Source organism: Miscanthus floridulus, chromosome 6, assembly GCF_019320115.1.
Source record: "Miscanthus floridulus cultivar M001 chromosome 6, ASM1932011v1, whole genome shotgun sequence".
Classification (NCBI taxonomy): domain Eukaryota; kingdom Viridiplantae; phylum Streptophyta; class Magnoliopsida; order Poales; family Poaceae; genus Miscanthus; species Miscanthus floridulus.
In genome coordinates, this window is record NC_089585.1 from 111,108,844 (window position 1) to 111,120,937 (window position 12,094).

The 12,094-nt window shown below is 40.9% G+C and overlaps 1 protein-coding gene across 2 annotated transcripts; it reads right to left on the reverse strand.

The window, feature by feature from the left end:
- Nucleotides 1–1,880: 1,880 nt before the first annotated feature.
- Nucleotides 1,881–11,615, reverse strand: LOC136456582 (phosphatidate cytidylyltransferase 1-like). Of its 2 annotated transcripts, none has more exons than XM_066456494.1 (14): nt 11,358–11,615; nt 10,221–10,323; nt 9,821–10,074; nt 9,393–9,544; nt 8,305–8,446; nt 7,045–7,201; nt 6,113–6,160; nt 5,942–6,028; nt 4,171–4,299; nt 4,034–4,090; nt 3,561–3,644; nt 2,896–3,454; nt 2,643–2,808; nt 1,881–2,407 (listed from the first exon to the last, which is right to left on the reverse strand). In XM_066456494.1, exons 2-12 carry the CDS (start codon nt 10,296–10,298, stop codon nt 3,365–3,367), a joined length of 1,278 nt encoding a protein of 425 aa, XP_066312591.1. In that variant the 5' UTR covers nt 10,299–10,323; nt 11,358–11,615; the 3' UTR covers nt 1,881–2,407; nt 2,643–2,808; nt 2,896–3,364. The 2 variants fall into 2 exon arrangements, with proteins under 2 accessions (XP_066312591.1, XP_066312592.1); XM_066456495.1 differs by lacking the exon at nt 11,358–11,615 and adding an exon at nt 10,418–11,008.
- Between the last annotated feature and the right edge of the window lie 479 nt (nt 11,616–12,094).

Sequence of the window (12,094 nt, forward strand, 5' to 3'; positions counted from 1 at the left end):
CTTAAGGGCTACACCCACGGGTGCGCTCACGCGCACCCACCGACGAAACAAAAACCTCCCTCGCTGGCAACACGAACCCCCCCCCCCGAACGATTCTACCCGAATCGCCCGAGGGCTCGGGGGCTACACCCGCGGGTGCGCTCGCGCACACCCGCCGTCAAGGCAAAAATCCCCCACACGATTCTATCGAATCGCCCGGGGCTTGGGGCTCCTGTCCGGTTCATAAACACGGGGTCCCTCACGGACCAGCTTCCCAACAAAGGCTCGGCCCAGCAGGCAACGTTACAAACAATGCGTAACTCGTGGGCCGGCCCAAGTACTTGAACAACAGGCCAGAAGGGCGATCCAATCACCGACTGGAAGGCCTAGCCGAGGTGGAACGACACCCGTTTCCAACTCCGGCCCACCTCTCCAACCGGAGCACTCGCTTCGGTCTCCAGCCCACCTCCGGACGGCCTCTCCGACCAGAAGGCCTAGCCAAAGCACTACTTCCGACTCCGACCCGCGTCTCCGACCGGGGATGCGACAAACCCTTGCTGACTGCTCTTCTCCGACTGGCGTGATTAGAGCCGACTGGGTCCAACCAACCGGGGACGCCCACTCGATAAGAACCAGGAAACAAACGAAGAAAGTAAGGCAGGGCGCACAAGTCAAACCGCAATACCGGGGACCGTACTCTATACACCTACAGAAACAATACTCTACAACCTCCCTGGCACAACAGAGCCCAAGCAGTGTTGTAAGCGCCGACATTTTCCCCTACAGTATTGTGGGCGCCATTAACTCCCATATGGTAAGGCCATCCCCCACGTGCCTCTGCGCATCAACAGTGTTGTGGGCGCCGGCCTTTACCATACTAGGTGAACATGGTAAAAACCCTTACAAACCTTCAGGTATCAATAGTGTGGCAGGCGCCGATGTCTGCCATACCCGAAGAAAACAACACAACCTCCCACGTGCATCTGACATCCAACAGTATTGTGGGCGCCTACCATCATCCTATACCCGTCGGCGTAGGCAACAAGGCTTAGAAGCATACGTACTCTCTCTCTCACTTGTAAGGCCATCTCCTTCATCTATAAAGGGGGATGCGCTCTCTCCCAAAAAACCAAGTTCATTAAGCTCAGTCAGATTCATTCAGATCGATCAAGTTCACTAGTTCACAACCATAGAACCACCAGGTTCGAACCACAAGCACACGCTTGGACACTTAGCTCATAGCCGGGCTCCCGTCACTCTCAGCCCTTCCGACCGGACCTCTTGTACCTCCCATCTTTTTTCTTCTCGTTTGTAACCCCACTGCAAACTTCGAGCACCTGGGCTTAGAAATAAAGTCACCGACCGACTCGAACTGGACGTAGGACACGTTGCCTGAACCAATATAAACCCTGTGTCATTGAGTGTTATGCCACCTCCGATCACAACGTACGGCAAAACTACAAATATTTACTTGTTTTCACTTTCTGCACCGACAGGTAGATAATATTTTTAGAAATAATTTGGTACTAGCTTCATATTTTTATTGAAAATAAATTAACTGAGTTTTAGAGATCACACCAAATTTTATTATTTTATGAAACATAGAAAACCAACTAAGAAAGCAGTCAGTGGATCAAATTTTTTACCCGATTTCATAGTTCAGGGTTGAAAATCGAACTCACGTGCGTGCAACTTGGAGATTGAAAAATATACTTTACTCTTTAACATATGTTTCCACATATGAACTCTTACAAGTTACAACAGTATATATAACGTCCAAAATACAACTATTGATATATTTCCATTTTTAGAATAAAATAATCTACATACTACATACTTGTGTTTCCTCAAACCAGAATTACCTGCCTCAAGTGTACGTACCAATGATCCATAGCAACAAATTTGTAGTAAGTTTTATGGTTATTAGAAAGCATCTTCTTTATATGCTCAGCATAATCGAGTGAGTATCATGCGACAAGATATCATGGGCAATTACCACGACTGTAAGATATACGCTTACAGGTAGGTAAGCAGAAGCCATCCGAGATAGTAACAACGCTTTGTCCGGAGCGGATATCCAAGGGTAGAACCGTTGCGTGTTGATTATTGTTGATTCGGATTCTTTTGACAACTGCTCACCACGACAATTAACAGGTTCCTCCACTTTGGGTATTAAAAAAATGAAAGAAAAAGAAAGGAGCAACATCTGTGATTCAGTTCCCATTATCTGATAATCAGGACGACGGATCGCCATATGAACCTTATCGGCTTTTCCACCTCCTTCGGGAGGCGCATGGATGTACATGTTTTTGCACAATTGGTGTAACACGTGGATGCATGAAAAGGGGGAGCAGAACATTTATCAACTAACACAAGATTTTTCTTTTTCTTGGCAAGGTCGTCCCCAACACGGTGTCGAATTCGCTAGCTGATTTGGAGGTGTGAGTATAAAAGAACAATAAAAAACATGGATCAATCATTTACAAATATGAAAGAGCATACTCCTATCACAAAAAGATATGTAAGAAAAAAATTCTTAAATTTAACTAAGTTTGTAGAAAAATATTAGCAACATTTGTATCTTTAAATAAATTTATTATCAAAATATATTTAATAATTAATTTAATTATATACTGTAAATATTAATAAAGTAAGAACAATACCTTTGTGCGACGCAGGGAGTAGACCGTAAGCCTATCTGCGAGCGTACGAGATCACCTCTTGAACCCAGTGTCATTCTGTTCTTTAGCTCTCTGCTCCATGTCGAACAGAAGCTGTAACATCAGCTTGCGACTTTATGCCGTGACATTAGCTGGGCAATTGGAGACCCTAACCACGATGATAAATATGCCGTCAAGAGCCTGATGGCCGACAAAAAAAAAAGGAAACAAGAACTAGCCCTGCTTCATCTTATACCATGTGAATCATCGAATATTTGATCTGAGGCCAGCACGACGAAGTGATAAGGAAGAATAAAACTTTCCAGGTCCCCTTTTACAAAGAGTGCAGAAATGATGACAGGGGGAGTGAATTAGGCAGCAGTCAGTGGAGAATGAATAAAGCACCTAAAACCCATCCATTCTCTCGATTGTCCTCCCTCCGTTCCAAATTATAAGTCACTTTAACTTTTTTGGTATATCTATTTTACCATGCATCTAGATATAATAATATGTTTAAATACATAGCAAAATGGATGAACCAAAAAAATCAAGCAACTAATAATTTTGAACGGAGGGAGTACCATTCTATACAATGGTTTGGGCAAGGACTCCGTATCACGGTACATTCATGCCATGCTGCTATACATGAGCTAGAGCTACAGAATGAGCCGAAGGCTTAAATAAAATACACAACATATCATGCATTTCACGAGCACGCTAACCCCTCAGCTTTGCGCCAATTGCCTCCCATGGATCATTTCCCCAAGTTGTTCATATAGGTATTTTTGCTCCTCATAGGTTAGGTTTCTTATAATCTGAATGAAGAAAAGGTAGACATTGGTTAGAATGACAAAAGATAAATTGCTTAAAAAAGGGGAGAATCACTCAAGATAAAGAAAATTAAATGATAATGATCCTCACCTGATCCAAGATTATCACAACAGAGAAGTTCTGAGGTGCAATGAATGATTGGTGGTATATGTAAGCAAACACTGCCATAACCATCTGGGGAAAAAGCAAGCAGAAATTTATGTTAAGCTAGTGTACAGGCTGGTATTAAAGTATGGGGTTTCTTCAGCTTGGCAGGATTTTTTTTCCCAACAAGTATGTAACAAACATCAAACACATTTATACTCAATAAAAGGTAACATGTATGCATAAAAGGAGAAATACAAAAACAATCCACGGAAATGAGGTTGCTACTCCTGCAGTCCTGCCATCATTAGGCTTAGACATTTGGTTCAATTGATTGTTCTGTAGCTCATGGTTTAGATTAGCCACAGCACAAAGGCCTCCTCTTACATTATTTCAATAGAATGAGAATGTTAAAAGCTTTGCATAACCATAGGTCAGTAACATTTCCCCGTAGCTAAAACGTTTCTTGAGATACTTACTTGACAATCCATTCTATCAGTAATTCCACCATGCCCAGGTATGCTGTCGCCAAAATCCTACATTTTTTTGTAAAAAAAAAAGTATATCATTTTGAGTAAAACAATTTTATTGACGCAAACAATGAAGTGGTGTATACCTTTATTTTGAAAGCCCTCTTGAAGCCACTGGCAAAAAATCCTCCAAATGGTGCTATTATTGATGCAAATAAACCCAGTGCTAAAGCATGCCACTGCACAGGCATAATGGCTAGTTCTTTCCATGGGAACTGTTAAGAGACGCATGTAATCAAACAGAGTACAAAATCAAACATCTAGAAACTCTAGAAAGATAACGCAAAACCAATGGTGATGCAGTAGAGTAAATATCAGTATTTGTAATATATATAAGTAATACTAGTAAATAAAAAAACACGAGATGATATTAACTGGTAAAATGAATCGAGCAAACCACAATCTGCCTTTTCAGTTCAGAACATCCGAGTAAAATCTGTTAAGTTACACGCACCAACCAGTTCAACCCAAAAGCTTAATCTATCAGGAAGAGGTGGACAATGCACTTATACACACTTCAACACCCCCACTCACGTGCAGCCTGAGAGAGGCGCGCAGCCAGAGAGAGGCACAACAACCTGAGAGGCGCAAACGTGGAAATAAAGGGGCGGAGGACTTAAGTTGCCTCTACCAGGATTCGAACTCGAGAACTCTGGCTTTAATACCATGTTAAGTTACACGCACCAACCAGTTCAACCCAAAAGCTTAATCTATCAGGAAGAGGTGGGCAATGCACTTATACACACTTCAAAATCAACCAACTAGGAGGAACTAGGTGGCATTGCATATATAAGAAGAAATAAGCACCCAAGTTCAAGTTTGAAAGAATCGAACCTGGTTTGTGAGTATGAACACCTACACCTCCCACCAACTGAGTTAGACTTAGTTTTTTATTAGAATTTATAAACAAGCTAGGGGCATGATTATGATTGTTTGACCATGGTGCAGGCATATCAAAGTAACTTCTCCATTGATCTATCATCAAGAACTAGCCTTGATCTTATCATTGATTTCAGAGAATAACTAATTCAAGAAAAAAAAAGACAAAGCATTGTCTACTACCATTCTTAAAATCTGTGCTACTCAAAACACGTGTGTGCCACCCATCACATACAACTCACTATCTTATTCCGTTGTTTATAATAAGATGTGTAATGTGTTCCATTGCGAGATGGCTAACTTTTATCCAATTGCAAGTTATTTAAATTGTGTTGCACACAGCAACATTAATAGAAGAGGGGTTATATCAATGACACTCTGACAGAGTAAAATATCTACAAAACCTTCCTGTTCGCTTGGGTCTTCTTTAATTTCTAACCCTCTCTGTCAACCTCTCCCTTCCCACCAAAAAATTAACAGAAGAGATATATGATCAATCATGGCTATTTTCTGACTCCATAAATATGATATGTCATCACATATAGTGGCCATACATCATGGAGACGATATCTGTTATATTTGTCAAAGTATCTATCTGAATATTCTGAGTGAACACAAATGTACTAGTATATTCTACAATATGCTATATCAAAAAAGTATTGAAGAGTTAATACATACTTCCATCCCCTTTTTTTTCAAGTTCAATATACATTAAGAACCAGCCTTTTCCACAGCAATGCACAGAAAAATAATCTGGAAGGAAAACTTTGTTTCTTTTGGAATGACTTGTTGATTACGGATTACAATCAACAACCATGCAAAATGTCAAAGTGCAATACGAGCTAGTACAAGGTTCAAAAGACCATACTGCAATTATATTGAGGAACCTTTATGATTGGAAACATTGCAAAGAAGCCGTCTTAGAGTGCAAGAAATAATATTAAATGAAAAAAATGAGCAAAAAACTTTTCTCCTCACCCAATGTGGCACCCACTCTCCCAATGAGTAATGCTCTGGCTTAAACATTGGACCAGGATCACAATAAAGCCACCCAGTCGAAAGGTCCTGAAATTATTTGCAGAAAAAAATTAGCAACACAACAGCAAGTTAGCCATACAACAATCATATTCTGAAGAAAATCTACGTAACCTTTCTTGGGCATGTCAACCATTGCGAACGGCCCATTACATTTGCTAACTGCCACAGAAAAAAGGAAAATAAGCAACACATCATCTTGAACTAAAAACAAATAGCAATTTTTTACAGACAGAAATTAATAGTGGATTATTATTTAAAAATCAACCCCTTAGGGGTTGCATTCAGGTGTATTCCCAGGAGAACATAAACCATGAGTAGCCAAATAAATCTTCACCTTGCAACATGTTTTAACTTCTAAGGTTGATAATGAATTGGTTTTGTCCCACAACTCATCTTTGGATCAAAGACAGGTCTAGAATAATTGCAATGTCACCAGGTTCATTATCAGACTGCAATAGTTCGAGTGTCTCTGACTTTCAGTGTTTCTACCTTTACCGGTTTGGTAAATATGGAGGCATGAATGCAACATTGAGTCACAGAAAATGTGCTGAGGGTTTTCTGTTTTTTCTCTACGTAATGGACAAAAATATCAAAGGCTTCAATACATATCAAAAGCTTCTGTGAGTTCCGCAAGGGAGAAGCACCTAGTGCACGAGAAATATATGAGTAAAAGTGCAAGTGATCAATGAGAAAGGAGATAAGATTTTTGCTGGTGACTGATAACTAACAAAAGAAAAGGTCGGTGCTTAGTAACCTGTAATTCAGTCACTGACCACACGTGCATACAGAAAAAGAACTTAAGTGGGGAATACTATAACACACCAGTAGGACCAGGGAAACATTTAGTGTTAGAAGATAGAAGTAAAGCCTCTAATTTAGACATGTTGCCATCCCAAGTAGGTCTATACTTCAAGACAACGTGCCATTACACGTGCATAAAAACAAAGGCGTAAGGCTATAAACAAATGTCATCATTTCAAAAAAAAACAAACGTTGCTATAAAATTATCCAGATGAGAAATCAGGAATTTAACAAAGTCTCACCAGAAACGCAGAGATGATAGTTGTCACTGACGCACCAATAAAACCTTCCCAAGTTTTCTTTGGGGACAACTTGATTAATGGTGTTCTCCCAAGAAAGAACCCAAATAAATAAGCAAAAATATCGTTGATCACAATAAGTGAAGCAGGCAAAAGAAACCTGAGTAAACATAAGATTGTAAATGCACAGAGTTCAATAATTGTAGCATAATACTTGAGTAAGTTAAACAATCAGGACAAATATCTTCCACAATATATATTTAGAGATATGCATCACTGACATAGTCCCTTAGGATAATCCAAACTCAACTCAACTTGAAAAAATAAAAGAGAAGAATACTTCCCATGAAAAAGTGCAAAAAGGAAACATCAAGGCACACAAGTCAGACAGGGGCAGGCCACACTATACCATAAGATACTCTGCAACATCTAAAGTGTTACTAAGTCGTCCCACTAATCGCCGTTAGTCGCAATTAGTCAGGCTTATTGGTCCATGGACCACAAAAATCCACAATTAGGCACTCCAAGGCAACTAGTGCAATTAGAAATCTGATCGTCGAATTAATCAGAGATTAATCATCATCAGTCATCTTATTAGCTTAGGGACAACTAGCCAGGAGAGAATTGTGAGCTCGCCAGCTGGTCTTGGGGTTGGGCACTGGGATATTTTATTTTGGCCCACAAGTAAACGACCATGCTTGATGCTTGCTTTGTTTACCAATTTATGATAGTATATCCCTGTGCAGTTTGCAGTTGTGCACTGGTGCTATAGTCTAGTAGCAGTACTAACACTTATAAGGTTGGCAAATAGGCTGCTCAACTAGCCGACTAGCCATCGATTAACCGGACCTGATCGATTAATCGGGATTAGCCAGCTGATTGGTGTACCTATATGGCTAAGAAATTAGAAAATGCTGGTAAATGCAGACTGTAAATGCTGTAAAGAGGCACATAGCGTCGGACAATGGAAGTGCAAAACTTTCCTCTTAAGTTGAGAGGCTCAAGGTTACTATACTTTTTACAGCTGTACAAAAAATAAGGCAGAATTAAGTCCAAAAATTCTAATGAATCTGCAAGTTTAGAGCAGATGAAAGACAAAAATGCACAATTCCTTTTCCGGAAGACAAGGAAATTTTCAGATGATGGTGGAAATGCCAAATAAATACATGTCTAACCTAAACTGAACAAAAACAGCCAAACATCCATATATCCCAAAAAGTTGAAACTCTAAACAGGTTATTCATAAAGAAACGAATCACTTACCAGAATATCCCTTCAAATATGTTTGCCACAGTGAAAGCAGACTGTCCAAAAACAGTTAAAAGTATCATGAGCATCCAGGCATACTGTTTGAACTGATACTTGTATGTCTTTTTCTTGAGAGTCAAAATAAACCATACAAACCCTGGATCAAAGGAGCCATAAATACTAACTTTTTGCTAGATACGAACCAGAAATTCATGATAAGCAGGTTATCTGTTATTAAAGCATGACTGTCAACACATGCAATCAAGTGAAATTCATGATAACCAGAAACACATGATACTTCCAAGATAACTAGTATGCATGCAAAGTATGTAACAGTAATCACTTAGGCAGGCATGTATGGTCACTTAGTCACTTAGGCAAGCATGTATGAGAGGGAAAAAACAGGCAGACATCTGCAGACTCAAATGCCCAGTATCCATCCAGAATAAGTAAAATGAGGTGATATGTCCAACAAATAAAATCTAACGAACATAAATTTTTCATCCGCTAATGTTCATATGAAGAATAACACAAAAGCCCAACCATGAATTCTCCCATTAAAATAAAGTGGACAACTACTGACCGAAAAATAACTAGCACAATTTGCGGAAAACATTGAATCAATTATGGGATTCCTTGAACTAAAATCTAGCATAGTAGACTATAATATGTTAAACATTATTGATAGGAAAAGATAGGATATAGTCTGTTCTGTCCCCATCCACTCCAAAATGTAGGTTGTTTTGGTTATGTCCTAAGTCAAACTTCTCTAACTTCAACAAAGTTTTTAGAAAAATATATTAACATCAGCAAAACCAAATACTTGAAATATCAAGAATATTTCATGATGAATTTAACGAAACTAATTTCACTTTGTAGATGTTGGTGTATTTTTCTATAAACTTGGTCAAAGTTAGAGAGAATTGACTTACGACAAAATGGAAACAGCCTACATTTTGGAAGGGGGGAGCATAAGACCTTTTAACACAAGATCAAACTAGAAAAAAACAGAATCACTTTGAATATTCCAAATTGAATATGAAGTTTTTGTAACATATTTACTAGAGGAAATTATTGCATGTTCCATGGGATACTGAGCCTACCTGCAATATAAAGAAAATAGCAGATAAACATCTGATACTTTATTAGGCCACTGACGACCTTATAAAGCAAGTGATCTGAAGTTACTGTATTCATAAGCTGCCGACTAAGAAAACGCCCATAAGTGTACAGCATTGCCGTGAAAAAGAAGTGCCTACAATAGGAAATAACAATTGTGCATAAACAACAAGGAAAAGATACTGTTGAAAAGCATGGCAGCTGTGAGACTGACAAATTTCTGTTAAACTTAGGGGCTGTTTGGTTGGCAGCCCTCCCACGCCACGCCACATGCGTGGCAGCCATGCAACTTTTGTCAGTCGTTTGGTTGACGATTTCCAAGCCACAAGCTGTGGCTGCGCCACACATGGGGTGGCAAATGATGGCTGCCATCCAAACAGCCTCAGTAGAATCAAAATGACCCATAGCTTACCAATTCAGCAGCCTGAACCCTGGCAGTTGTTTCTCTTCACTGGATTTTCTGAGTAGGTTGAAAAGCTCTCTTGCCATGTATATTTGAATCACAACCACCATAGCCCAGATATATAGATGACCCATATAAATAATAAAGGCAAAGCCTCCAATCATCCATACTGTAGAATATGTACGGATAAGCATTGATTTATACTTGTTCTGATCATTGACAAGCAACGGCTGTCCATTAGCTCTATTCCCATCTGTGGTAGCCTGAAGAAAATGATCATGATTAATTACGAAAAAGAGCACCTGAAACAGGCTGCTGCTATAGCTTGTACCATGCTTCAGTGTATTAGCTGAAATCTAGAGAAAGAACAGAGCGCAATAAAGAGCAAAAGGAAGAAAAAACTACTAACCTCAGTTGGATGTTTGCGACGTCTTACACGCCCTACATGAGAAGCAGAAACATCGCTAGAGCTAGTGTCCCTTTGCATCACTGGTACTCCAAATCCAAAGTTACTAAAAAGAAAAAGAAAAAAAAAAGGCAAACAGTCAATCAGACCAGATTTGATTATAAGATGAATACGAATAGTGTAGAAATCAACACACATACAGATAAATCAATGGGCATTAGAATCAATTAAACTTCCTTGGAATAGAAAGCTTGATCGATGATCTGCTAAAATCCAACGGTACACTGATTGAACACCGGGCAAGCAAAATTCATTGTAACAATAAATCCGAAGAGGTCTCAAACACAGAGCGTGTGGACAGCCGGCTCTGCTGAAATTGAACCCCAGGCAGTTTCGGGAAAAAGAACACAAACAAGTACCCAAAAAGAAAACTGCTCCAGATGAATTGGAGCACCAATCCCAGGAAGGAATGTTTGGATTTCAGGGACAGCAAAGGAACTAACAAAACAAGCAATCATCCACCCAACTCCAATCAATCTAGGGTTCCTCACCCCACCAGCAAGGTGGGGTGTTTTAAACGGAGGAGACGTGCAAAGGCGGGCTAAGCGCGGCCCCGCCGGGCCAGGGTACGGCCGGGAAGAGGAATGGAGGAAGGGGATTGGTGAGGACTGAGGGGGGACTTTGCCGAGGCGGGGAGTAAATTTTCCTCAGTACAGTCTCCCGCCGCAACCCAGAAAAATACGTATTGCTTCCTTCCTGTGGCACGGGAAGTGCTTTGTCAAGTCTACGAGCCTTGCTTGCCTTGTTCCCGCACCGGCGCAACAGCCAAGCACATCGCTCTCGCGATTATTAATGGCTGCGCGCAACCGCTCATCTAGAGCCGTCCCAAATCGTCTCAATTAACAACCGAGGCACCCTCCAGCTAACATAATTCGACGGGTGGACAGCTGACAGTTGCGTCCGTGATGACATATTCCCCCGAAAGCAACGAGTCGCCGCCGGCGCAACAACACCGCCATGAACTAACTACCTTGGCGCCAACAATCCAGAGCAAGCACGCCATAAGCTGAAGTGCTAAACCGACGCAGGAATCCTGCCGGCGCAACAGTGAAAAGTAGCGTCACTGGGGGACGGAGATACCTCGAGGTCGCGGAGCAGGAGAGGGTTGGCTCCGGAGGGGGGACCAGGGGAGTACGCAGCAGCACCGCCGCCTCGCCGGCGACGGGGGCGGCGCGCGTGGAGCGCGATTCTCTGGAGAGAGCGCTGCGTGCAGGCGTGCTTCGGGAAGGGCGGAGAGGGGAAGAGAAGCCTGCGAGAGAGTTGTGGCGCTCGGTCTCCCCAGTGCTGCTTGTCTGTCGCCGCGGGAATTAGAATTCCTTTCTTTAACCGCTCTTTGGCACAGGTAGTGCTGGACAAAGATCAGGCTCGTTTTTACTTTTTTTTTTCATAAATTGAGTTGGAAGTCTACCTTACTATTTTAATAAACTAGCTCGCCTATCTCGTGAGCTGCTCACTAAGGCCTATCAGTCCACGACCATGAATCTAGAAGATGATGATGCTGATATAGAAGTATACACATATTCTACTGGTATGTAATCCTTATTTTTCAGCTGTTTCATATGAATTTTAATTTTATAATTATCATGATACTTAAATGTTGATTTTATAGATTGTTTTCCAGGGAGAAGATGATGATGCTGATATTAAATCTGTGGACTTTTTTAAGTTTACGGTGATAAGCAATTAGTTAGTATGCTAGAACTGCATGATCATGGATGGACCAGTTATGTTGCATGGTTGATACTTTTGATGAACCTAATATATATTAATCATGTATGGTTGCATAATGGTGGACGTCACCTTCCGAAATTAATATA